This window comes from Entelurus aequoreus, linkage group LG03, assembly GCF_033978785.1.
Source record: "Entelurus aequoreus isolate RoL-2023_Sb linkage group LG03, RoL_Eaeq_v1.1, whole genome shotgun sequence".
In the NCBI taxonomy this organism is placed as follows: Eukaryota; Metazoa; Chordata; class Actinopteri; order Syngnathiformes; family Syngnathidae; genus Entelurus; species Entelurus aequoreus.
In genome coordinates this window covers 10,894,717-10,922,714 of record NC_084733.1, presented here as the reverse complement: position 1 = coordinate 10,922,714, position 27,998 = coordinate 10,894,717, and the positions used below count along the sequence as shown (strand labels likewise).

The 27,998-nt window shown below is 37.8% G+C and overlaps 4 protein-coding genes across 5 annotated transcripts in view; 2 read left to right on the top strand and 2 right to left on the bottom strand.

Annotated features, from left to right (window-relative positions):
* Positions 1-72: 72 nt before the first annotated feature.
* LOC133645552 (zinc finger protein 501-like) lies at positions 73-6,118 on the bottom strand. 2 transcript variants are annotated; one of them, XM_062040386.1, is made up of 3 exons: positions 5,430-6,118; positions 1,909-2,069; positions 73-1,872 (listed from the first exon to the last, which is right to left on the bottom strand). In XM_062040386.1, the coding sequence occupies exons 1-3, from the start codon at positions 5,551-5,553 to the stop codon at positions 700-702; spliced, it is 1,458 nt and encodes a 485-aa protein (XP_061896370.1). In that variant the 5' UTR covers positions 5,554-6,118; the 3' UTR covers positions 73-699. The 2 variants fall into 2 exon arrangements, with proteins under 2 accessions (XP_061896370.1, XP_061896369.1); XM_062040385.1 differs by having other exon boundaries at positions 73-2,069; positions 5,430-6,116.
* Positions 5,259-16,236, top strand: LOC133645553 (uncharacterized). Its single transcript, XM_062040387.1, has 13 exons — positions 5,259-5,967; positions 10,238-10,313; positions 11,458-11,512; positions 11,735-11,878; positions 11,996-12,186; positions 13,272-13,389; positions 13,538-13,629; positions 13,742-13,819; positions 13,909-13,983; positions 14,083-14,202; positions 15,095-15,318; positions 15,612-15,771; positions 16,100-16,236. Exons 4-13 carry the CDS (start codon positions 11,742-11,744, stop codon positions 16,234-16,236), a joined length of 1,332 nt encoding a protein of 443 aa, XP_061896371.1. The 5' UTR covers positions 5,259-5,967; positions 10,238-10,313; positions 11,458-11,512; positions 11,735-11,741.
* Positions 16,237-19,900: 3,664 nt separating this feature from the next.
* Positions 19,901-23,773, bottom strand: LOC133645551 (gastrula zinc finger protein XlCGF57.1-like). The gene is made up of 2 exons (XM_062040384.1): positions 23,141-23,773; positions 19,901-21,896 (listed from the first exon to the last, which is right to left on the bottom strand). The coding sequence occupies exons 1-2, from the start codon at positions 23,292-23,294 to the stop codon at positions 20,560-20,562; spliced, it is 1,491 nt and encodes a 496-aa protein (XP_061896368.1). The 5' UTR covers positions 23,295-23,773; the 3' UTR covers positions 19,901-20,559.
* Positions 23,774-26,632: 2,859 nt separating this feature from the next.
* LOC133645550 (gastrula zinc finger protein XlCGF57.1-like) overlaps positions 26,633-27,998 on the top strand; it is a 9,615-nt gene continuing 8,249 nt past the window's right edge. Inside the window, exon 1 of the mRNA XM_062040383.1 lies at positions 26,633-27,288. Coding sequence (XP_061896367.1) covers positions 27,165-27,288 — 124 coding nt within the window. The 5' untranslated portion in view covers positions 26,633-27,164. The remainder of the gene's footprint in view (positions 27,289-27,998) is intronic.

Here is a 27,998-nt window from a genome sequence, read left to right as displayed (position 1 = left end):
ATATATATATATATATATATATATATATATATATCATCACTTCTAGAAGCTGTAAACTACATATAAAACATAACAACATATCAAATATTAAACAACTGCAATATTAAACTGAACAAAATACACACAACAAATGTTAAATACATTTATTGTATCCAAATTTTGTTGAAGCATACATTGCTTATTGAATAAATGTCTGGGGACATACATATAAAACAATCACAAAAGTAATATTCATATACAAAAGAGAGTAATAATGATAATTAATGGAATGGCTTATCATGACTCCACCAATGATTCATAAAGTCACATTTGAAAAGTAGATGATCTTGTAGAACACAAATGTGTTGAAATGATGTATAGAGAACATAATATGCTTCCAGAAGTGGTCCAGATGTGAACCAATACATATGAACTAAGAGTGATTTATGTGTACACAAAAAAAAGGTATGAACAAATGTAAAACAAATATGTATATCATATAAAATAATTCATCCATGCAATCATTTAAAATTAGAAGTGAAAATATGGAAACACTCCATACATTTAAAACAGATTTGAAAAACATCATTTTGTATCAGCATAACACTGAATTATGGATATCCTTATGTTTATTGTAAGTAATATGTTTTGTACGGTTACACACGACAATGATGTTACATGTTATATGTGGTGATGTTAGAAAATGTAAGTTTTGACAATTTATTCCAAATTCTGCAGCTTCATTTGCTGCTGCTGTTCTGCACCAGCACACTTGTGCTTGTTACATTGGTATTTACAAGGGAATATTTCACCACACGCACTGCAACTCAACACTTTCTCAGCGTGCATTTCCATGTGGTCTTTCAAATCTTGACTTTGTACAAAACCTTTACCACAGACTGAACAGATAACAGGTTTTTCACCAGTGCGTCGATTCATGTGCGTTACAAGTGCTGATCGGTAAGCAAAGCTTTTGTTGCAGCATGAACAGGAATATGGTTTTTCACCAGTGTGCGTTCTCATATGTAATATAAGTTTGGATTTTTCTCCGAAGCTTTTCCAGCAGTTGGAACAGGAATATGGTTTTTCACCAGTGTGTGTTCTTAGGTGAATTTGCAATTGTTGCTTTCGGGAGAATCTTTTCCTACAAATTGAGCACATGAATGGTTTGTCTCCAGTGTGTGGAGTCATATATGCTTTCAAATCGGTATTTTGTGTAAAATCTTCACCGTGGGTTGAAGATGAAAACGTTTTTTCAGCAGTGATTTTTCTTGTGTGTGCTTTCAAATAATGCCTTTGAGAGAATCTTTTACCACAAATTGAGCACATGTACGGTTTTTCACCGGTGTGCGTTCTCATGTGTAGCACAAGTGTTGCCCTTTCTCCGAAACTTTTGTTGCAACTTGAACAGGAATAAGGTTTTTCACCAGTGTGTATTCTTATGTGAATTTTCATATTTTCTTTCCGGGAGAATCTTTTATTACAAAATGAGCACATGAATGGTTTGTCTCCAGTGTGCGTTCTGACGTGTATTTTTAAATGACAATGATATTTAAAAGTTTTGCCACAGTGAGAGCATTTATAGTGTGTGATGTCAGTGTGACATGACATGTCATCATCAGTGTCAGGAGAGTGTGACGTTGTGTCGTCACTATCTGACAGTGGAGCTAAGAGCTTGTCTGCTGGTGATCCTCCACAGTGGTCTTCATCAGCTTCTGTTTTCATGTGTTGAATTGAGCTGCTGCTTGAAGGCTCCACCTCTCTCTCCTCCTTACTTTCACCTTTGACCTCATCTTCACTCTTCACAGTGACATCAGTCAATGGCATCTTGGTGACATCAACCTCCTCCAGTCCTTCATTATGCTCTCCTTCTTGACTGATGCTGTGTTCCTCCTCTTCCTCTTTAATGTGAGGGGTCTGTTTCTCCGCCTCTTCCTCTTTAATGTGAGGAGGCTGTGACTCCTCTTTCTCTTCAATATGTGGGGGCTGTGGCTCCTCTTCCTCTTTAAAGTGGGGGCGCTGTGGTTTTCCCTGCTCCATCCCGCAGGTCCACTCCTGCTGCTCAGGGAGAAGATGTTCTTTACAGACATCTGCAGGACACAAGAATAGAAAACACATGTTTTGGAAAAGTCCAGTGTTGCTCAGTCCCCACTTGACATTGTCCTGCACCACCATATGTTTCTGACAATGTCTCGGATCAATCACTACGTTGACATTCAGGATGTCAACGTGGCAATACTGGCTACTGGGAGAAGTCCCTTGTTGGGTTAGCGATGCTACTGTTTTAAATACATGTGTATGTATGTATATATATAAATATATATATATATATATATATATATATATATATATATATATATATATATATATATATATATATATATATATATATATATATATATATATATATATATATATACATACATACACTACCGTTCAAATGTTTGGGGTCACATTGAAATGTCCTTATTTTTGAAGGAAAAGCACTGTACTTTTCAATGAAGATAACTTTAAACTAGTCTTAACTTTAAAGAAATACACTCTATACATTGCTAATGTGGTAAATGACTATTCTAGCTGCAAATGTCTGTTTTTGGTGCAATATCTACATAGGTGTATAGAGGCCCATTTCCAGCAACTATCACTCCAGTGTTCTAATGGTACAATGTGTTTGCTCATTGGCTCAGAAGGCTAATTGATGATTAGAAAACCCTTGTGCAATCATGTTCACACATCTGAAAACAGTTGAGCTCGTTACAGAAGCTACAAAACTGACCTTCCTTTGAGCAGATTGAGTTTCTGGAGCATCACATTTGTGGGGTCAATTAAACGCTCAAAATGGCCAGAAAAAGAGAACTTTCATCTGAAACTCGACAGTCTATTCTTGTTCTTAGAAATGAAGGCTATTCCACAAAATTGTTTGGGTGACCCCAAACTTTTGAACGGTAGTGTACATATATATATATATATATATATATATATATATATATATATATATATATATATATATATATATGTATGTATGTATGTATATGTATGTATGTATGTATGTATGTATGTATATATATGTATGTGTGGGAAAAAATCACAAGACTATTTCATCTCTACAGGCCTGTTTCATGAGGGGTTTTCCTCAATCCTCAGGAGATTTTAATGGAAGCATTCACATACCATGGTTTATATAGGGCACAGAGCGGGTAGGTACAGGCAGGCGTGGGGGCGTGGTGATTGACTCATGTGTTACCTAGGAGGTGTTTCCTTCTGTGACGGCATGCTGATACAATTTCGCTGCGCTTGTTGAGGGATGACAAGTCTGGACGGTATATGATAAACAGTTTCTCTTTTAAGCATAGGTTGCATCTTTTGTTACCACTGTTGTATGGTGTGCTGGATGCAAGAATTTGCCATGTTATTGAGTATTCAACATTATTGTCTTTGAGATTCCAAATGTGTTTGCTGAGTTCTGTGGTGTTCCGGAGTCTTTTGCATCTGAAAGAAGCCTTGTGATTGTTCCATCTGGTTTTGAATTCTCCCTCAGTTAATCCTACGTATGTGTCGGATGTGTTAATGTCCTTGCGTATTACCTTTGCTTGGTAAACGACTGATGATTGTAAGCACCCCCCGTTGAGAGGGCAATCAGGTTTCTTGCGGCAGTTACAGCCTTTTTGGTTGGTTTCCTGGCGTGGGTTCGTAGGTGAGGGTGAAGTTGTATCCGCATTCATCAATTGCTTTTTGGTACGGGGGGGTTGCTTTGTCGAATTCAGCTTTGCTAGATGACAGCATCGATAGTCTTTTATTAATTCCGGTAGGTATTCTTTTCGTGGTGGTGGGTGGGTGGTTGCTGTCATGGTGCACGTAGTGGAGTGTTGTGTTGGGTTTCATGAATGGTTGGTAGGCACCACCAGGCAGAACGACTCCAAAACCGACAAAGGCTGTAACTGCCGCAAGAAACCTGATTGCCCTCTCAACGGGGGGTGCTTACAATCATCAGTCGTTTACCAAGCAAAGGTAATACGCAAGGACATTAACACATCCGACACATACGTAGGATTAACTGAGGGAGAATTCAAAACCAGATGGAACAATCACAAGGCTTCTTTCAGATGCAAAAGACTCCGGAACACCACAGAACTCAGCAAACACATTTGGAATCTCAAAGACAATAATGTTGAATACTCAATAACATGGCAAATTCTTGCATCCAGCACCCCTTACAACAGTGGTAACAAAAGATGCAACCTATGCTTAAAAGAGAAACTGTTTATCATATACCGTCCAGACTTGTCATCCCTCAACAAGCGCAGCGAAATTGTATCAGCATGCCGTCACAGAAGGAAACACCTCCTAGGTAACACATGAGCCAATCACCACGCCCCCACGCCTGCCTGTACCTACCCGCTCTGTGCCCTATATAAACCATGGTATGTGAATGCTTCCATTAAAATCTCCTGAGGATTGAGGAAAACCCCTCATGAAACAGGCCTGTAGAGATGAAATAGTCTTGTGATTTTTTCCCACACATACATATTACGCTCTACCACGGTATCGAGCACTATTTTTTGGATAATCTAATTAATATATATATATATATATATATATATATATATATATATATATATATATATATATATATATATATATATATATATATATATATATATATATATATATATATATTCATACATACACATGTATTTAAAACAGTAGCATCGCTAACCCAACAAGGGACTTCTCCCAGTAGCCCCAACCACTCAGCTAATGACTTTATGAAATTATTTACTAAAAAAATTGAACACATTAGAAAGGAGATTAAAGATAATGCGTCCCAGCTCAAACTGGGTTCTACCAACACAGATACAAATGTATGCACGACGGATAATGCTCTCCAAAATAATTTCTTTTTTTTGAATAAATAATATTAGAGGAACTCCTGCGACATGTAAATGGAACGAAACAACCAACAAGTTTACTTTGACCCACTTCCTGGGAAACTTATCAAGGAGCTGTTTGTTTGTATTATTAGGACCATCAGTGCAAAATATTAACTTATCACATGCCTCTGTTTTTCAAACATAAACATGGGTGATTGTTTTTTTAGCACTTTGCCTTTCCTTTCTTTCAAATTAACATTTTATTAGTCATTTGGATTTTTGGAACAGCTGAATGAACAGCACAGTTAAAGTATAGACATATATTTATTAATGAATTAGTCATCTTTGTTGTTCATAAGCAAATGCTTGAAAAAACTTAAACTCCATTTAATAACTCTATGGAAAAATTAGAGCCATTAAATATGTGTACGCTTTATAATCCGTCTCGTTTTCTTGAACAATATAAAAACAAATAAATGCATCAATAAACAATTAGTCTCCATAATCAATCTATGAAAGAATAATGTTAATAATCAAATATAAAGTTAGTAAACATGTGAGAGTAAGAGGTAAACAAACCTGTTGTGTGTAAAACAAGCTGATGTTCCTTGAAAACAGCGTCCAGTAGTTGATGTTGTCGCTCCTTCTCCTCTTTTGTTGGACAAACTTCCTCCTTGTACTCTGCTATCGTTCTTTCGCACATTTTCACACAATCACAACACTTTACACTCACATCTGATCTCTGCTTAGCGACGTGTTGATCACTTCTGCGTCACTTTGTTAGCAGCTAACAAGCTAAGCTAACTAGCAAGCTAAGCTAGCACGAGAAACGTCAAAGTGCGCTCGGACTAATGTATCCGGATGTAAACAATTATTAATGCTGTTTGGTGTTTACTCTATTATGCACGACACATAAGGGTACATGTACGCACAGATTAGGAACAGAAAAGTAGAAAGAACACAATAACGTCTTTGTCAAACGCCATTTTGCTTCGTCATCGTCCTGTTTAGTTCCCACGCGATGTTGTCAGATCTCGCGAGAGAAACATCAAGACCTCATAGATTTGAACACATGCCACCTTCTCGTCCTATGGCCCGCACTAAATTCTACAGTATGGTAGGTAGCGGTATGAACCTTTCAAGCCATGGCTGCAACCCGACAGTAAGAAGAAGAAAAATAGAGCTGGTTGTTTAGTTCTCTCGCGAGATACGACTGCCACTACTTGATAGGTCCCAGAAGACCCGAACGGTTCACGCATGCGCGAAGACAATGCCAACTTGTTTGTACGGCAGTAATGTTCGTGCACGCCATAGACATCTTATAAGTCGACGCAGCATCGACCGCTACTACCTACTGGCGCTGACGAGACGCGGGGCCGCCATCTTGCAGTGGTGATTCGCTCCACTCAGTGCAATTCATTTGGCAGGAGCAATGAACTGTCCGCGCATTTCATTCATTTTACCTCACTGAATACCACTGATTTTCACACGGTTTTTTTTGTCATACGTGTAGCTATGATAAAGGACACATGTTTTATTATTCATAGTTTGCTTAACAGTAATAGAATATTCTTATATGCTATAAGTGACCAGACGTCAACAATATGATTAGATTACATATACATGCGTGTATCCAACATAAACAATGTATGAATATATTAGATATCTATATATCTTAGGGACCTATAGGTCACACAGCAGAAGACTGCTATAAGGATCCGCCTTCAAGTCCCCCAACCCGCGTTACTGTCACATTCGTTTTGGCTCCTGGATTATGGTTGTTAAATTGTCCTCAGACTTGTATATGCTAAATGCTGCCGATAGCATATTAAGCTAAACACGTGGTTAGCTTAATGCTATGCTCCCGCTAGCTTAATGCTAACGGCAGTTATTATTTCTTTCCTGGTCTCGTGAGTTTGCGCACGGGCAAAAAAAACTCCGTGTCTGTGTGGACATCTTGTGTGCCACTGCATGTGGTATTTTACAGGGGTGTCCAAAGTGCGGGCCGGGGGCCATTTGCGGCCCGCAAGTCATTTTTTAACGGCCCATTTTAAAATACGACTATAATAATTAAAAACATAAAAAGTGGTATGAAAGACCAAACAGGTGAAATGTAACAAGAAAATTTTGCAATGTTTACTCTAGTAACACAAAGCTACCATGCAGGCGGTTTCTTTCTTTAAAAAATAACGAATCAAAATCAATGTTATTATGAATTTTTGACCTATCCAAGGCTCCAATTACGTCACATTTAATATTACACTTTGAGGTATTTTTGGGGGAAAATGTTTCATATTTTGTGTTGGCCATATAAAAAAATTTAGCTGTTTTTTTTTTTAAAGAAGGGCCTAAAACTTGTGATTTAGGGCTATATAAATAAACATTGATTGATTAAAACAAACAAGCAAAAAACATAAACAACAATAAAACTTATAATTGACAGATCTGAAGTTGATCTCAAGATTATTGTGTTAAAAGTAAACAGTAAAAAAAATGTATAATTTATTTTTTAACACTGAGTAGGACCCTTTTGGTTCCCCAATAATTTTTGTGTGATTTGTTTTTAAGTGTCATCGCTCAAAAAATAATAATGAATTAAAATCAATGGTGTTATGAGTTATTGACCTTTTTAAGGCTCCAATTATTATATAATGTCAAATGTTCCACTTAAAAATTTTATTGGGTGAAGGTATTGTATATTTTGTGTTTTTTTCCATAAAACAGGGTTTTCTTTGACAGAAAGAGCATACGACTTGAACCTTTAAAAACATTATATTGACAGATAGACCTAATGTTGATCTAGGGATTTAAAACTTGAATAATAATAAAAATAATAATACTGAATGACACTTTTTTTTTTTTTTTTTTTTACCAAAACCCTTTGGGGTCCCTGGGATCAAGCCTGAGTGGAGGCCTAAATGTATATTTTTTATGCATATATTGTATTGGTTTTTAAAATATCAAAATGGCCCCCGCTTGCTTTGATTTTGCGGCCCTCAGTGGAAAAAGTTTGGACACCCCTGTGGTATTAATGTGTGTGTTATTTCTTTCCTGGTCTCGTGAGTTTGCGCACGGGCAAAAAACTCTGTGCCTGTGTGGACATCTTGTGTGCCGCTGCATGTGGTATTTTACAGGGGTGTCCAAAGTGCGGCCTGCAGGTCATTTTTTAACGGCCCGTTTTAAAATACGAATAAATAAATTAAAAACATAAAAAGTGGTATGAAAGACCAAACAGGTGAAATGTAACAAGAAAATGTTGCAATGTTTACTCTAATAACACAAAGCTGCCATGCAGGCTGTTTCTTTCTTTAAAAAATAATGAATCAAAATCAATGTTATTATGAATTTTTGACCTATCCAAGGCTCCAATTACGTCACATTTAATATTACACTTTGAGGTATTTTTTGGGGAAAATGTTGCATATTTTGTTTGCCATATAAAAAATTGAGCTGTTTTTTTATTATTAAGAAGGACCTAAAACGAACAAACATAAACGACAAAACTTTTAATTGACAGATCTGAAGTTGATCTCGAGATTATTGTGTTAAAAGTAAACAGTAAAAAAAATGTTTAATTTATTTTTTAACACTTTAATGAGTAGGACCCTTTTGGTTCCCCGATAATTTTTGTGTGAGTTGTTTTTAAGTGTCATCGCTCAAGAAATAATAATGAATTAAAATCAATGGTGTTATGAGTTATTGACCTTTTTAAGGCTCCAATTATTATATAATCTCAAAATATTCCACTTAAAAATTTTATTGGGTGAAAATATTGTATGTTTTGTGTTTTTTCCTTAATAAAAGGGTTTTCTTTGACAAAAAGAGCATACGACTTAAATCTTTAAAAACGTTATATTGACAGATAGACATACTGTTGATCTAGGCCCTAGATCAACAGTATGTCTATGTCACATATGTCAGAGTCAAGGCCCGCGGGCCATATCCGGCCCGCGAGAAGGTTTTTTACGGCCCTTGGGATGATCTTGATTTATTATTAGAACCGGCCCGCAGACCGCAGATCTTTTACACGCACCAAGCGGATGCCGGTCCAAGGTTCCGAAAGGGGGCGAGCGGCCCGCCGGGACGCGCCTGCCGGCCGAAGGGCTGCAGCCCGGCCGTCAGTCGCGGAGCCCGCCGTGCCACGCGCGCCAAGGGGGCGGGCCGAAACCCGGCCCCGAGGCCCTGAGACTTCTGCTTTGTTTCCCCAAACCGCGCGTCACCGCCGGGCCCGCACCACCGTCGGGCTGCAGCCCGAGCGTCGGTGGCGGAACCCGTCATGTGCCGCGCGCGCCAAGCGGAGCGGGGGGGTCAAGCGGGCCGAAACCCGCAGGCCACCCCCTCACCACGAGGCCCTGAGACTTCTGCGTTTGACCCCTACGCGCGGCCCGTCGGGACGCGCCCGCCGTCAAGCCACGAGGGCCAGCCGTCGGGTCGCGGAGCCCGACGTGCCACGCGCGCCAAGGGGCGGGCCGAAACCAGCGGGGGGTTTCGGGCACCCAACTCGCCTCCCTCCCACGGAGGGAGGAGGGGGGTTTAATGTGAACATTACTGTGCAATCACATATTTAGAGTTTTTACTCAATTCAAGTTTAAAAGTTAAAGTTTAATATTTGTTTTCACTGCATGTTACTTCTCCTTAAACAAAGTGTTGTTTTTGATTTATAGATTTTTGCACTTTATTTTATTGTATTTCAATTTAATTATATTTTAAAAATATTTCAGTTGAGTGGATGATAGAAAATTGCTATTATTGTTTTTTTCTTTGAAGTAAATTTAGCCCACTTTTGCTAAAATAGAAAATATAGGCTACTGATGGTGCCTTGAATACCGGTTTCTTTCATTTAATGTTCATGTTATGGGGATTTTTATATAAAGGAAATTTGTCTTTTGTGTCTGTTGAAAATTAAAGATTACTGACAGAGCCATAAGAAAATATTGCTTTATTTATCTGATCATATTGGAATATATTTGTTAGGTTTTCAGTAGGTTCAATTAGGTTCACTAGACTATATGCGTCATTTAAAAAATTTTCAATGAACATTCGAACAGTCCGGCCCTCGGCTTGTAGCTAAATTTTTTATTTGGCCCTCCGTCCATTTGACTTTGACACCCCTGATCTAGGGATTTAAAACTTGAAAATAATAAAAATAATAATACTGAATAATGACACATTTTTAATATTTTTTTTTACCAAAACCCTTTGGGGTCCCTGGGATCAAGCCTGAGTGGAGGCCTAAATGTATATTTTTATGCATTAATTGTATTGGTTTTTAAAATTAAAAAATATCAAAATGGCCCCCGCTTGATTTGATTTTGCGGCCCTCAGTGGAAAAAGTTTGGACACCCCTGTGGTATTGAGTGTGTATTATTTCTTTCTTTCTTCTTTAGTGGAGCTCGAGATCCTGTTTACTGTGGACTAGCTGTGTGTGACGCCCTGTTTTTGTTTCCATTTAAAAAAAAAAAGGTATGTCTGTTATGAGTTTTTTTGGCATAGTTAATTGTAGAAAAAATTATAAAATGAGGTGATGTGAGTGGGAAAAATTGCTGCACATATTAAGGATCCTTTTTCTTGAAAAGGTGAATAAATCCTCCACGACTCAAGGCAAGGCAAGGCAAGGCAAGGCAACTTTATTTGTATAGCGCTTTTCATACACAAGGCAGACTCAAAGTGCTTCACAGACAACAAAGTGAAATGAAAGAAAATAAAAGCAAAATTAAAATGCAGACAATAAAAATAAAAACAGTGCAGACGTTAAAAGTTAAAAGATTAAAAGATTTAGCTGAAAGCTAAGGTGAACATAAAAGTCTTCAGTCTAGTTTTAAAAGTAGTCAGAGTTGGGGAAAGTCTGACATCTTCAGGAAGTTTATTCCAGCTATGTGTTGCATAGTGACTGAATGATGATCTCCCTTGATTTGAGTTTACTCTTGGAACCGCTAACAGATTGGTCTCAGAAGATCTTAGTGATCTAGAGGGCGTATATAGTGGGAGCATATCAGTGATATACTTGGGCCCTAGACCATGTAGTGATTTATATGTGAGCAGGAGGATTTTGAAATCTATTCTCTGATGTACAGGGAGCCAATGTAAGGATTTAAGAATTGGTGTAATGTGCTCACATTTTTTGGTCTTTGTTAGAACTCTAGCAGCAGCGTTCTGAACAAGCTGTAGCTGCCTGACAGTTTTTTTGGGAAGACCTGCAAGGAGACCATTACAATAGTCTAGCCTACTGGTAATAAAGGCATGTACAAGTTTTTCTAAGTCTTGAGCTGACATGAGCCCTCTAAGTCTTTTTACATTTTTGAGGTGATAGTAGGCCGATTTTGTTACTGATTTGATGTGACTGTCGAAATGTAAATCAGAATCTAAAATCACAACTCCTGTGTGTGCATCACTATAAAAGACACAACGCAGAACAGTGACTGTTACATATATAATGTATAATGTAAAGTGTCTATCTGCAATCTTTATAATTAAAATGAATGAGTTAGAAATTAATTAATTTAATCACTGTTTACGTCGGTTCAGACAATGTATTTTGCGCCTGTTCATAATTTCTTATGCTACTGTATGCAACTTGGTCCCATGTTCTATTTTGTGTGTTTTGCAGCATCTATTGCCTGGATTTTTGCCTACAATTTCTCCTGCTGCGTTCGCTTAATCAAGTAAGATACTTTTTGGTTTGTTAAAATGTAATGTTGCTTACACATTTTTCCAGCAGCTTTTGGCATATTCATGGGGCCCGAATCAATTTAACGTTGCCCTATATCTTGTCTAGTTTGTAGTAAGGAAACAGACAACACCACTACTTAACGATGTATTTATTTAAATATAACATTAGAAACAATAATCAATGATAAACTTTACTGTATTTTCTTGTCTTTTAGCGCAAACATGAATAGAAAGACTGGGCCTGTCTCTTTATCAGCCTTAAGACGAAGGGTACGTGTAGGCGTTCAAAAAAGGCTTCATCAGATTCAGAGAGACATGACAGACATGACAGACATGACAGGAATAGGGGCACCATTCAGGTAAAATCTCAGCTCATCTTACTTGCTTATTTGTATACACTAACACCTGTGCATGCTTTTGTCCATGTTGTTCCTTTGACGATGAATAAATACCTTTTTCTTTCTTTCTACATTAAGGATGCCTTTTCATCTGATTCAATTTATAATGAACGGGGACATTGCGGTTGTCCCAAGTGGATGGTACAATGATGGGATGGTTTTCTGGCCCAGCTATAAAAACACCGACAGAATTAAAAGGGCCGTTTTAAATGAGGAGCAGCATGAGCCAAACTGGCCAAGATATGACGTTCGTGTTGTCCGAACTTGTGGTATGCAAATTCATTAATTTCTTGTTTAAAAATAACGTCATAGTTGCTTCTCTTTATGCTTGGAATAACCTATTCTGTCTTATGTTCTGACCAGGGGCCGTACTTATCAAGCTTCTTAGAATTACTCCTAAGAAGTCTGCTAAGAGTTGACTTAAGAGTAAATAAATTCTTCGCTGAAAGCTGCACTTAAAAGTTAGTTATCAAGCGTCTTACTCACACTTTCAGCGAAGTGTAGGACTGAATCTTAAGTGTCACACTCAGAGCTGAATTACGACATTACTATGTGCCGTAAACGCAATTTTAGGTGACGTCATTTCTGTGTCCATAGAAATAACCAATCACGGAAGGGAATCCCTTGTCTAAGAATAAAGAAATATCTTGGAAATATTTAAGTGGACAATGGGGGTGTATATTTTGACAATAAACTACAAAATAATACAAAACAAACTAGTCCCCGCCGGCACTCACTCTCTTCTATCGCCCACACACTCACTGACGTCACTCACCTCACGGCCACACACATACGCTACTGTCATAACATTTTCTTTCCAATTCATTAATTAGGCAACTAATTTGAAACTGGTGTGGGTGGCTCTATATATACTAGCCCACTGCAGACACATGCAAAAATCAACAAGGAATCGAAAAGTATTAAATCTGTGACAAAAATAATATTCGCTCTGTCTAAACGATACCGTTTGATCAGCTGCTCGTCATCAAAAAAAAAAAACATTGTTCCCTGAACGTTCGCGCACGTCTCTCTCGCCTCAGTGCCATCCCCTGCTGGCAACTCCTAACCACTTAAGACACCTCTGAAGGTCTCTTAAATATCGTGGAGAGTAGGAGTGATTCTTACACTTAAGAACGTTGATAAAAAGCTTTTATTCTTAAGTTTGAGAGTAGGACTAAATTTCGCAAATTCTCAGGACTTAAGTGTAAAATGGCACTCTAAGAAGCTTGATAAGTACGGCCCCAGGTCTCTTGTAAGAGAGAGACCTGATACGTCATCATCAATAATAATAATATTCTGTTCAGCTCTACAGCTAATTTGAAACTCATGTTCATTTTAACATATTCTATTTTAGACAACTACAAAGACGCATTAAAAATAATGCAGCAATATGGAAAGGGCTGCGACACCTCAGACCTGCAATCTGAGGCAAAGAATGAGGAGCTGCCAGAAAAAAGGAGCAGGAAGCCAGTGTAAGTGTGTTCCGTCTTGTTTTTGTCATGTTTCTACAGTAATAGGAAGGTTATTTCCGGTAGCATTCAAAAATAGACCAGATATGCTTGTAGTATATGTATATTTGGCAATTTTGGTATTGCAATAATCCTAATGATTACCCAACAGCCATCGTCTCTGGGACTCGGATGATAGCGAGGAAGACCCGGGAAATAGTGACCTCGCATCTCTGGGGTCGGCAAGCCAATTGCACAGGCAGAGTAAGGAATAATCTCTTAACATCGAAAACGAAACCACCACATTAATATTAAAGATATGGTTAACATTCTTAGTGCTAAAGATATTCCCCTCTCCTTGTATCCCTTCTCCCAGCTCCACCGTCTCGCCGAGGGACAGCAAGAGTCATGAGTACTTGTCAACTCGACTTCTCAACTGGAGATAACTTTCTAGGTAAAGACTGATCTCCGAAATAATATCTCAGCATCCAGTAACCATGGTTAACAGACCACAACCATTTAATACCAATTTATCTCCCTTAGCACCTCACCATGGGGAAGGATGTATTCATATGCCTTCACCAGCACCTGCATTAAACATGCAGAGAGTCACACAAGGTAGGGACTGATCTCTGACATATTAGTGAATAGTTAGGCCCCTTGGGTATTATCAGTCATGGTTAACTGATTGCTCTCTCACAATGCCCACCTCACTAGGAACGGCAGTCCCTCCTCGACCAGCAGCCCTCAACATGTGGCCGACTCAGGAGCCTGGATCCAGCCTGGCCTACAGGCCAGCATGGCGAGAGGGAAGAATGGCCGACATTTCCTTCTCTGGTGAGCAATAACTGAAAAATACCGGATGGTCATCAGTGTTTCCCATAAACTGCCAAGATACCTGTGGTGGTTGGGGGCGTGGCTATGGGCGTGGTCACAATGACATCATCGAGTAATTTGCATAAGTTACTACAATGATATGATTTTCTCTAAAAAGGCTCAGAAAATGTATACTTACTAATTAATAACAGTTTTGTTTTAAACGTCCATCCATTTTACAATATAGTTACAACACTTTGTGTACATATTTATATACAGATTTGAACAATAAGTTATTCACTGAAATATATTTATTAATTGTGGTTCTTACAAAAAATATATCTTATAAAATGTAAAAGCTAAAATGTCTCTTAAAGCTCTGCCCCTTTAATTAGTGCATACTAAATAATTTAACTTTAGCCTACTACTACAACCATATTATTTACCAGCAACATAAAGTGAAACAGAGGCAGAGGTGTCCTGCCACAGTCAGTAACAAATAAACAGAAAACAGTAGTGGTCAAATACAAATAAGGCAACAAGAGAAGTATCCTACACTTCTCTTTTGTAAAGTAAATCTGAACAGCCTATATGGGCATCTACATCAACTATATGATTTGCCTGAGAAGCTGGACAGGACACAAAAATTTTTTTTTTTTTTTTTTTTTAAACTTGTGGCGGATGTAATTATTTCGTGGCGGGCCGCCACAAATAAATGAATGTGGGAAAACACTGTGGTCATTCTGTGCCACAAATTTTGGAAAAAATTCAAATTCACAAGCAATCACATATTTTCTTCAAACTTTGTCAGTAACTTTTGTCATTAACTAAGGTCAATAGCTAATGTCAGGATTATGAGTAATGAGGATAAAACACGGAAACATGTTAATTTAATACTGCTGTTTGTCAACAGCGCCTGAGTTCATCCAGATCCTTAGCCTGCTGGAACAAATGAAGCACAACCAAGACCAGCTGATTGCGAAGGTAAACTTCTTAACCAGCGGGTCGCCGATTCACCCGGGGCCAGAAGTGGAAATGCTGGCCAATATCCAGTTTCCACTGGAACAGTTGGAGGCAGTGGAGGCATTTGAGGCATTTTTGATTGACCCATCAAATGGCCCAGCTCGTCAAAGAGTGGTGAGGTTTCTTCCTAATATGAATGGTGCCATTAGGTTTATTGATTGTCCATGATTATGCAAATATTCTATTGAACCAGGCCTGTCCTGAACCACTTTTTCCCAGTGGTAAGATTATGTCAGTGAGCCACAATCGGCCTGGTTTGACATTGTGTGTTATGGTAGCATAGGTCCATGAGCCAAGAGAAGAGGTTCTGTTTTTTTACATTTCTGGATGCTTTCAACAGGAACAAAAACATTTTAAATGCAACTTAAGCTTACCTGTTTGTTTAAAGAGATGTCTTTGCCTTTTAGATTTCTTCTTTGGCCACCGTTGGCGGCCAGGATGTGAAGCGGGTGACCTGGAACATCCTGGGCAGGATGTTCACAGATGACGTTTCACATCGGATCAATTGGAAGGGCGTCCATAACAAAAAGGCCTTTAGCAGGATGGCTACAAAGACCTTGCTTTTCAGTAAGTATATAATTCAAAGTAATATAAGAAAACAATGTCAACCTCCCAACCGCCGCCGTCATCCAACAGAGCCAAACAAGCACTCTGATCAAGGAACCAAATAACGATATTGTTTGAACATTTTGGACGTCTTGCACACCTATACCCTGATCACAAATTCATAGTTTACGCACCTTATTTTAACCACCTCCAGTGACTTTAAGTCATGTTTCTTTTTCAAATGTAATCTCCTTAATACCTATCACATATTTTGTATTGTGTAAGCATACTTGGCTTTGGATGCTACATACCATAAACGTATCTGTCTTGTAATCTTGTTTGATTACAGGTGCTGTGAGAAAAAATGTGTTGACAAGGTCAGCCACGGACGCTGAGGTCACCAAACACGCCATCAGGTGGTTCAACTTGGCGGGGGATCGGGCAACGAGGAGACGAGTCCCGCCTCCACCTCCTCAGGAGGAATAGAAATGTATATGAATAAATAAAAAACCTTTTATTGAACTTCTTGTCATTCACCAGTTATTCATTTTCTGATGTTAGCTGTGCATGGAGCAGCGTTTCGTTGAAGTTGTAGCCTAATAGATTAAATATGTATATTTACTTTTTATATATATATTTATATAGTATATATTTACTTTATAGAGTGAATTGACCATTTTCTGTTTCTGCCAATTGACAATATTGTTAGTTTAAAAATACAAGGCAATGCATATGTAAGCCTATATTGCTGTAGTAGGGCCTAGTGACTTTTTTAGTTTCATCCTACAGCAAGAACAGCATACTGGCACCATACTTATGTTGATTATTGTTTCTCAGCTGTTTGTAAATGTTGCAGTATATAAATAAAGGTTTATTAAAAAAAAAACCTACGCGCATAGCATAGATCCAACGAATCGATGACTAAATTAACCGGCAACTATTTTAATAATCGATTTAATCAATTAGTTGTTGCAGCCCTAGTTTACAGTGATTGTTTTATATGTATTTTTTATGTATGTCGCTTTGGATAAAAGCGTCTGCCAAATACTTAAACATATACAAACACCTGAAAGTTTTTAAATCAGCTAAAATCTTATCTTTCTTATCTTTAAATTTAATTAATTTCATTGACAAGCAATTCTATTATGGTCATACTCTTGTTTGCGCTACAATTTCAGTACTATTGAAGATCTTTGCTCCTTCTCAACTCTGTGCTAATATTCTTTTCACAAAATACTACCAATAGTACGTTAATGTTAAACCTTACTTGTGAAAAGTAATCCCCCGATTCCTATTTTCAACAGCCCACTCATTTAAACAGGAAAACGCTGAACACCAGCCCGGCATCTTTGTTTTCTACCTGTCAACTGTCAGTTTAGGCTGCTCGCCGGCTCCTCATCACCACTTCAAGATGGCGGCCCAATTTCTCGCGTCACAGCAGCCGATGCTGCGTCTACTTATAAGATGTCTATGGTGCACGCCGTTACTGTTACCATTGTTTTCTTTTTTGTAGTCTTTATTTTAATGTCACAAAAAAATATTACATACACAACAAAACAAAAGTATTAAATGAACCTAAAATATGACTTATCTTATCTTTGTGGAAAATATTGGACACAGTGTGTTGTCAAGCTTATGAGATGTGATGCAAGTGTAAGCCACTGTGACAGTATTGTTCATTTTTTAAATGTTTTTATTTTATTTTTTTATAAACGGCTGCGATGATAATGTAAATGAGGGATTTGTAATCACTGCTATGTTGGAATTATTAATATTGATACTGTTACTACTACTACTACTACTACTTTTTGATTGTTTTGGGTCATGTTTGTGTGTCCTCTCAATTGCTCTGTTGATTGCTATTCTGAATGTTGCTGGGCCGGGTTTGGTTTTGGAATTGTCATTGTATTATTATGGTATTATTGTGTATTTTGTTGGATTGATTAATAAAAAAAACATATTTTTTTTAAACAGTACGGATACGTACAAAGACCCAAACGATGTGCGCAGCAAATAAATGGCAAAAACCCCCATCTTTTTTACAACTTTATTTACATAAATTACACCAGTTCACAGTACTGACAATTTAAAGCTCTACTTTTTGTTAGGCTGCAGATATAGCTTTAAGTTGAGTGCCTCGTTTGAATAATCAACATTTAAAAGTGGTTGAAATTGTGGCGATAATACTCCCTGTTCGTTGGAATTTACCCCTTAATGTTTTATATTCTTGTTCACTTTTACTATTATGTAAAGTTAGGACCATACCAGTGGTGAGCCGTCAGGGCCAGCAAGGCCTTCTCTGCTGGCCTAACATAACCAGAAATCATGATCATAATTAAAGATAAAAGTATTTTTTTATTTACTTTCCCTTAGACTTAGACAAACTTTAATGATCCACAAGAGAAATTGTTCAACACAGTAGGTCAGTTACAATGATGGAAAGTGTAAGGATGGAAAGGAAAATGCAGGTATAAATAGACTAAGATAGCGATAAAAAATCTAACATATATACGAATATATACACTACCGTTCAAAAGTTTGGGGTCACCCAAACAATTTTGTAGAATATTCTTCATTTCTAAGAACAAGAATAGACTGTCGAGTTTCAGACGAAAGTTCTCTTTTTTGGGCCATTTTGAGCGTTTAATTGACCCCACAAATGTGATGCTCCAGAAACTCAATCTGCTCAAAGGAAGGTCAGTTTTGTAGCTTCTGTAACGAGCTAAACTGTTTTCAGATGTGTGAACATGATTGCACAAGGGTTTTCTAATCATCAATTAGCCTTCTGAGCCAATGAGCAAACACATTTGTACCATTAGAACACTGGAGTGATAGTTGCTGGAAATGGGCCTCTATACACCTATGTAGATATTGCACCAAAAAGCAGACATTTGCAGCTAGAATAGTCATTTACCACATTAACAATGTATAGAGTGTATTTCTTTAAAGTTAAGACTAGTTTAAAGTTATCTTCATTGAAAAGTACAGTGCTTTTCCTTCAAAAATAAGGACATTTCAATGTGACCCCAAACTTTTGAACGGTTATGTACATAACATGTGCACAGAATAATATATCTACAGATATATTATATTATGTCTACAACATATATACAATATATACCAATGACCATGTACAATATTACAGTATATACAGTATATGTGACAGCAGCAGCATAAAATAGAGAGTAGATCCAGCAGGAAATAGAAAATAGACATAATAAACATTATAAACAAAGAGAAGTAGCTAACATGTCATAGCTAACATTTACTTTCCCTAAATATTTAAAATTATTCATATTCTCTTCATGTCATATTGTGCTCCTTCCTGCACTGTTGTTTTAGGTTGAGTTTTTATCCAATCAGAAATCAGCTAGTTTATGTTGCCATGCTGTACCAAATCTGCCCGAAGCCTTCAGAATCAACAATGAGGGAGTCCTCATTGAATGGACACAAACATTTGACAGACAGTTGCGATAGCCAATCAGCTCACGAGTTGTTGTCAGTAAGGCATTCTAGCTGGCCTAAGGCAGTAATGCTGTATATTGTGATGTTATGGGGCAGCACGGTGGAGAAGGGGTTAGTGCGTGTGCCTGGGTTCGATCCTGAGCTTTCTGTGTGGAGTTTGCATGTTCTCCCCGTGACTGCATGGGTTCCCTCCGGGTACTCCGGCTTCCTCCCACCTCCAAAGACATGCACCTGGGGATAGGTTGATTGGCAACACTAAATTGGCCTTAGTGTGTGAATGTTGTCTAACTGTGTTGACCCTGCGATGAGGTGGCAACTTGTCCAGGGTGTACCCTGCCTTCCACCCGAATGCTGCGAACGGGATGTGATGTTATGAGCTAGGTAACTTAAAAACTCCATTACCCAGCATGCCACAGTAGTGAAGCTTATGCCAGTAGCCCCATTTAGGTTGTTGAATCCATGCTGGAAGCTGGATGTTTTCGATGAGCACGCTGTGGAGTAAACTTTAAGAACTCAGCCAACATGCCTCACCTGAACTAAACTACATATAAAACATATAAACAAAATATCAAATATTAAACATCTGCAATATTAAACTGAACAAAATACACACAACAAATGTTAACTACATTTATTGTATCCAACTTTTGTTGAAGCATACATTGCTTATTGAATAAATGTCTGTAAATGCATGCATATAAAACAATCACAAATGCAATATTCATATACAAAAGAGAGCAATAATAATAGAATGTCGTATCATGACTCAACCAATGAGTCATAAAATCATATTTGAAAAGTAAAGAATTTTGTAGAACACAAATGTGTTGAAATTATGTATAAAGTACATAATATGCTTCCAGAAGTGGTCCAGAAGATGTTTCAGATGTGATACATATGAACTAAGAGTGGTTTGTGTACTTAAAAGAGGTATGAACAAATGTAAAGTAAATATGTATATCACAAAAAATAATTCAGCTATGCAATCATTTAAAATCAGAAATGAAAATATATAAACACTCCATTCATTTAAAACCGATTTGGAAAAACACTGAAATGAAATCCCTCATCTAATATGATATATGATAGTATATATCTGTATCATGAATCAATTTAAGTGGACCCCGACTTAAACAAGTTGAAAAACTTATTCGGGTGTTACCATTTAGTGGTCAATTGTACGGAATATGTACTTCACTGTGCAACCTACTAATAAAAGTCTCAATCAATCAAAAACATTCCAATCTATAAATGGTAGCAACATATTAAACAGGAGAGCGTTACACACGGATATGATGTCACATGCTATATGTGGTGATGTTAGAAATTCAAAGTTTTGACAATTTATTCCAAATTCTGCATCTTCATTTGCTGCTGCTGTTCTGCACCAGCACACTTGTGTTTGTTACATTGGTATTTACAAGGGAATATTTCACCACACGCACTGCAACTCAACACTTTCTCAGCGTGCACTTCCATGTGGTCTTTCAAATCTTGACTTTGTACAAAACCTTTACCACAGACTGAACAGATAACAGGTTTTTCACCAGTGCGTCGATTCATGTGTTTTACGAGTGCTGATCGGTCCGCAAAGCTTTTGTTGCAGCATGAACAGGAATATGGTTTTTCACCAGTGTGCGTTCTCATATGTAATATAAGTTTGGATTTTTCTCCAAAGCTTTTCCAGCAGTTGGAACAGGAATATGGTTTTTCACCAGTGTGTGTTCTTAGGTGAATTTCCAATTGTTGCTTTCGGGAGAATCTTTTCTTACAAATTATGCACATGAATGGTTTGTCTCCAGTGTGTGGAGTCATAAATGGTTTCAAATCGGTATTTTGTGTAAAATCTTCACCGTGGGTTGAAGATGAACACGTTTTTTCAGCAGTGCTTTTTCTTGTGTGCGCTTTTAAATGTTGCTTTTGAGAGAATCTTTTACCACAAACTGAGCACATGTACGGTTTTTCACCGGTGTGCGTTCTCATGTGTAGCACAAGTTTTGTCCTTTCTCCGAAGCTTTTGTTGCAACTTGAACAGGAATAAGGTTTTTCACCAGTGTGCGTTCGTATGTGAATTTTCAATTGTTCCTTACGGGAATAGCTTTTGCTACAAAATGAGCACATGAATGGTTTGTCTCCAGTGTGCGTTCTGACGTGTATTTTTAAATGACAATGAAATTTGAAAGTTTTGCCACAGTGAGAGCATTTATAGTGTGTGATGTCAGTGTGACATGACATGTCATCATCAGTGTCAGGAGAGTGTGACGTTGTGTCGTCACTATCTGACAGTGGAGCTAAGAGCTTGTCTGCTGGTGATCCTCCACAGTGGTCTTCATCAGCTTCTGTTTTCATGTGTTGAATTGAGCTGCTGCTTGAATGCTCCACCTCTCTCTCCTCCTTACTTTCACCTTTGACCTCATCTTCACTCTTCACAGTGACATCAGTCAATGGCATCTTGGTGACATCAACCTCCTCCAGTCCTTCATTATGCTCTCCTTCTTGACTGATGCTGTGTTCCTCCTCTTCCTCTTTAATGTGAGGGGTCTGTTTCTCCGCCTCTTCCTCTTTAATGTGAGGAGGCTGTGACTCCTCTTCCTCTTTAAAGTGGGGGTGCTGTGGTTTTCCCTGCTCCATCCCGCAGGTCCACTCCTGCTGCTCAGGGAGAAGATGTTCTTTACAGACATCTGCAGGACACAAGAAGACAAACACGTTTTAGAAAAGTCCAGTGTTGCTCAGTCCCACTTGACATTGTCCTGCACCACCTGACAATGTCTCGGATCAATCACCACGATGACATTCAAGATGTCACGACCATACCGTATATCAGAGAATAACAAAAGCAATACAACAAGTCATGAAAAAACACAAAATCAACAAAGAAAAAAGTCCATGTCAGAAATAGGGCTGTAGCGATACACTAATCTCACGATACGACACTCGATATTCAGCTCACGATACGATACAGTCAACGATACGATTCGATATTATTACATAATTTTCTGAAAGATTTAAAAAGGTACAGTGGGATTTTTGTGACATCTTGCGAGTGTTCCATTTACTTGGATTTAATTAGTTGAACTGAAAACATTAATTACCGTATTTTTCGGACTATAAGTCGCCGTTTTTTTCATAGTTTGGCCGGGGGTGCGACTTATACTCAGGAGCGACTTGTGTGTGAAATGATTAACACATTACCGTAAAATATCAAATAATATTATTTAGCTCATTCACGTAAGAGACTAGACGTGTAAGATTTCATGGGATTTAGCGATTAGGAGTGACAGATTGTTTGGTAAACGTATAGCATGTTCTATATGTTATAGTTATTTGAATGACTCTTACCATAATATGTTACGTTAACATACCAGGCACGTTCTCAGTTGGTTATTTATGCCTCATATAACGTACACTTATTCAGCCTGCTGTTCGCTATTCTTTATTTATTTTAAATTGCCTTTCAAATGTCTATTCTTGGTGTTGGGTTTTATCAAATAAATTTCCCCCAAAAATGCGACTTATACTCCAGTGCGACATATATATGTTTTTTTCCTTCTTTATTGTGCATTTTCGGACGGTGAAACTTGTACTCCGGAGCGACTTATAGTACGAAAACTACGGTATACATACATATATATATATATATATATATATATATATATATATATATATATATATATATATATATATATATATATATATATACATTTTTATGAATTAATTAGTCATTTTAGTTGTTCATAAGCAAATAAATAAACTGCATAGTTTATGGAAAAATTAGATAATCCGTCTCGTTTTCTATAACAATGTAAAAACAAAGAAATGCATCATCCTCGCTGTACAATTAATCTTCATTATCAATATATTCAAGAATAGTGTTAATAATCAAATATAAAGTTAGTAAACATGTGAGAGTAAGAAGTAAACAAACCTGTTGTGTGTAAAACAAGCTGATTATCCTTGAAAACAGCGTCCAGTAGTTGATGTTGTCGCCCCTTCTCCTCTTTTGTTGGACAAACTTCCTCCTTGTACTCTGCTATCGTTCTTTCGCACATTTTCACACAATCCCAACACTTTACACTCATATGTGATCTCTGCTTAGCGACGTGTTGATCACTTCTGCGTCACTTTGTTAGCAGCTAACAAGCTAAGCTAACTAGCAAGCTAAGCTAGCACGAGAAGCGTCAAAGTGCGCTCGGACTAATGTATCCGGATGTAAACAATAATTGACGCTGTTTACTTTATTATACACATACAATATAAGGGTACATGTACGCACAGATTAGGAAGAGAAAACTAGAAAGAACACAATAACGTCTTTATCAAACGCCATTTTGCTTTGTCATCGTCCTGTTTTGTTCCCACGCGATGTTGTCAGATCTCGCGAGAGAAACATCAAGACCTCATAGATTTGAACACATGCCACCTTCTCGTCCTATGGCCCGCACTAAATTCTACAGTACGGTAGGTAGCGGTATGAACCTTTCAAGCCGTGGCTGCAACCCGACAGTAAGAAGAAGAAAAATAGAGCTGGTTGTTTAGTTCTCTCGCGAGATACGTCTGCCACTACTTGATAGGTCCCAGAAGACCCGAACGGTTCACGCATGCGCGAAGACAATGCCAACTTGCCAACGTTGAAACCGTACGGTTTCAAAAATAGATACAGTATCCTTAAATTCTTAGACAACGTTTGTTTTGGTTTAGTTGTTTTGTATGTAATATTTTTAGTGACATTGTTATTGAAATAAAGACTACAAAAAAGAAAACAATGGTAACAGTAACGGCGTGCACGAACATTACTGCCGTAAAACAAGTTGGCATTGTCTTCGCGCATGCGTGAACCGTTTGGGTCTTCCGGGACCTATCAATTTTTTTCATTATTTATTTTTATTGAACAACAAACATACATTTATAATTCACACAAAAGTCAAGGCACTTTCAACATCAAGGAAAGAAAACAAGCAAATACAAATAGAGCAATAATACAAAAAAAATATCCAAAAAAAGAAAGACAAAAAGGGCTACCTAAATCACTTTAAATGTTTTAACAAAGATATCAATTCAAGGGCCTTTGTACTCTTAACCATTCTCCAAGATTTGATTGATAATTGTAATCCATTAAGCCAATTGGAAAATGTAGGCCTTACTTTCATAAATCAACATTTATGTAGAAACATTTTGGCCTGGAGCATAATAATGTTGACAAACATTTCCATGTTACAGTCGTTTTTAAAAAATACCAAATGTTATCTCTTCTATAGTGAATGGGGACATCTCCACACCCTTGTCTCTCAGCTAATCTCTGATCTCCTCCCAAAACACATGTCTCACACCCCACAAACAGATGGTTGACATCCTCTACAGCTCCACATATATAACAGCCATCAACCTCCATGTTAAATTTAAGCTTCAAAAAATCCTTTGAAGGGTATATTCCATTAATAATTTTAAATTGTATTTTTTAAATTTTGGGAAGAATTGGGTATGTAATATATATTGTCCTTATTTTCCTTAGATTAACTTTTGTAAAGTACAGACATTCGTAAACCGTTGCCTCCGTCAGGGCCTGGGAATTTATACAAAAGTTACTTACTACTTACTTAGGCCTTAGTATTCCCTGAGGAACATAGGCTGCCGACGAAAGCCTTCCATCCATTCCGGTCTTGTGCCCTTCGGTCGAGTTGTTGCCATGACAGCCCCTCAGCCCTCATCTCCTGTTCTGTGCTTCTTCTCCAGGTTGTTCTTGGTCTCCCTCTGTTTCTTTTTCCCTGTGGGTTCCATGTTAGTGCCTGTTTGGTGATTGATTTATTGGGTTTTCTGAATGTGTGGCCTATCCAGCTCCACTTCCTTCTCCTGATTTGCAGTTCCACTGGTTCTTGTTTGGTGAGTTCCCACAGGTTGATGGTGTCTGGCCAGTAGGATATATTGTCTATGAACTGTGCCCGGAAAATATTATTTCATTAAAACTGCACTCATATATTTGTTGGAAAATTTTTCATTACAGAAATGAACATCTTCCATATTATGGTTTCTCAGACAAGAGGTAGTATTTGAATATAAAACATATTGAGTCATCATAGATTTTAAGGATAGAGGTTTACGCATAGACATCTTATAAGTAGACGCAGCATTGGCTGCTGTGACGCGAGAAATTCGGCCGCCATCTTGAAGTGGTGATGAGGAGCCAGCGAGCAACCTAAACTGACAGTGGACAGGTAGAAAACAAAGATGGTGGTTCAGCGTTTTCCTGCTCAAATGAGTGGACTGTTGAAAATAGGAATCGAGGGATTACTTTTCACAAGTAATATTTAACATTAACGTACTATTGGTTTTATTTTGTGAAAAGAATATTAACACAGAGTTGAGATGGAGCAAAGATCTTCAATAGTACTGAAATCGTAGCCTCTAGCAAACGAGAGTATGACCATAATAGAATTGCTTGTCAATGAAATTAATTACATTTAAAATGTCATACTTGAATAACATAAAGTTGAAATAATTGATGAAGATAAAGATTGTAAAACAGAATTTGGTTTTATTCTGAATCCAGTGAAACACATTGGTGGTTTTAGCTGATATAAAGACTTTCAGGTGTTTATATATGTTTATGTTTAAGTATTTGGCAGACACTTTTAACCAAAGCAACATACATACACAAATACATATAAAACAATCACTGTAAACTTTATCATTTAAGGGAAGAATGTTGTACAAAATATCAATACAAAGTGTCAAGACAGAATAAACTAAAAATAAACAGTCTATAGATCCCTAAGATATATAGATATCTAATGTATTCATACATTGTTTATGTAGGATATACGCATGTATATATAACCTAATCATATTGTTTCTTCAATTTAAAAATAGCTGACTGTTTTTTTTCCCCTTCTCTGGGATTATATTCCCAGTTTTGATCTCGGACGTCTGGTCACTTATAGCATATAAGAATATTCTAATACTGTTAAGCAAACTATGAATAATAAAACACGCCAAAACATTTGTCCTTTATCATAGCTACACATATGACAAAAAAAACGTGTGAAAATCAGTGGTATTCAGTGAGGTAAAATGAATGAAATGTGCTGACAGTTCATTGCTCCTGCCAAATGAATTGCACTGAGTGGAGCGGATCACCACTCCAAGATGGCGCCCCTTTGCTCGATGCTGCGTCTACTTATAAGATGTCAACTTGTTTTACGGCAGTAATGTTCGTGCACGCCGTTACATTGTTTTCTTTTTTGTAGTCTTTATTTTAATAATAATGTCACCAAAAAATATTACATAGAAAACAACCAAACAAAAACAAACATTGTCTAAGAATTTAAGGATACTGTATCTATTTTTGAAAACGTACGGTTTCAACATTACTGCCGTAAAATAAGTTGGCATTGTATTCGCGCATGCGTGAACCATTCGGGCCTTCTGGGACCTATCAAGTAGTGGCAGTCGTATCTCGCGAGAGAACTAAACAACCAGCTCCATTTTTTCTTCTTCTTACCGTCGGGTTGCAGCCATGGCTTGAAAGGTTCATACCGCTACCTACCATACTGTAGAATTTAGTGCGGGCCATAGGACGAGAAGGTGGCATGTGTTCAAATCTATGAGGTCTTGATGTTTCTCTCGCGAGATCTGACAACATCGCGTGGGAACTAAACAGGACGATGACAATGCAAAATGGCGTTTGATAAAGACGTTATTGTGTTCTTTGTAGTTTTCTGTTCCTAATCTGTGCGTACATGTACCCTTATATTATATGTGTATCATAGAGTAAACAGTGTTAATAATTGTTTGCATCCGGATACATTAGTCCGAGCGCACTTTGACGCTTCTCGTGCTAGCTTAGCTTGCTAATTAGCTTAGCTTGTTAGCTGCTAACAAAGTGACGCAGAAGTGATCAACACGTCGCTAAGCAGAGATCAAGTTTAAGTGTAAAGTGTTGTGATTGTGTGAAAATGTGCGAAAGAACGAAAGCAGAGTACAAGGAGGAAGTTTGTCCAACAAAAGAGGAGAAGGAGCGACAACATCAACTACTGGACGCTGTTTTCAAGGAACATCAGCTTGTTTTACACACAACAGGTTTGTTTACTTCTTACTCTCACATGTTTACTAACTTTATGTTTGATTATTAACATTATTCTTTCATAGATTGATTATTATGAAGATTGTCTAGCGAGGCTGATGCATTTTTTTGTTTTCATACACATATTTAATGGCTCTAATTTTTCCATAGACTTATTAAATTCAGTTTAAGTTATTTTTAACATTTGCTTATGAACAACAAAGATGACTAATTGTTTCATAAATATTTGTACGGTAACTGTGCTGCTCATACAGCTGTAACAAAAAGTAAAATGACTAATAAAATGTTAATTTGAAAGAAAGGAAAGGCCATCCATCCATTTTCTACCGCTTGTCCCTTTTTTGAGGTCGCGGGGGGGGGGGGGGGGGGGGTGCTGGAGCCTATCTCAGCTGCATTCGGGCGGAAGGCGGGGTACACCTTGGACAAGTCGCCTCCTCATCGCAGGGCCAACACAGATAGACAGACAACATTCACACTCACATTCACACTCTAGGGCAAAATTTGAGTGTTGCCAATTAACCTATCCCCAGGTGCATGTTTTTTTGGAGGTGGGAGGAAGCCGGAGTACAAACTCCACACGGAAAGATCCCGAGCCCGAGATTGAACTCAAGCATACTTGCCAACCCTCCCGTTTTTAGCGGGAGAATCCCGATATTCAGCGCCTCTCCCGACAACCTCCCGGCAGAGAATTTCTCCCGACAAACTC

Bases quoted from the DNA above. Each gene is read 5' to 3' on its own strand.
- LOC133645552 (XM_062040385.1), bottom strand. From the start codon at position 5,553: ATGTGCGAAAGAACGATAGCAGAGTACAAGGAGGAAGTTTGTCCAACA. The intron at 2,070-5,429 runs GTTTGTTTACCT...TGTGTCCTGCAG, and splicing joins GCTTGTTTTACACACAACAG to ATGTCTGTAAAGAACATCTT.
- LOC133645551 (XM_062040384.1), bottom strand. From the start codon at position 23,294: ATGAGTGTAAAGTGTTGGGATTGTGTGAAAATGTGCGAAAGAACGATA. The intron at 21,897-23,140 runs GTTTGTTTACTT...TGTGTCCTGCAG, and splicing joins GCTTGTTTTACACACAACAG to ATGTCTGTAAAGAACATCTT.
- LOC133645553 (XM_062040387.1), top strand. From the start codon at position 11,742: ATGAATAGAAAGACTGGGCCTGTCTCTTTATCAGCCTTAAGACGAAGG. The intron at 13,820-13,908 runs GTAAAGACTGAT...TATCTCCCTTAG, and splicing joins AACTGGAGATAACTTTCTAG to CACCTCACCATGGGGAAGGA. The intron at 15,772-16,099 runs GTAAGTATATAA...GTTTGATTACAG, and splicing joins TACAAAGACCTTGCTTTTCA to GTGCTGTGAGAAAAAATGTG.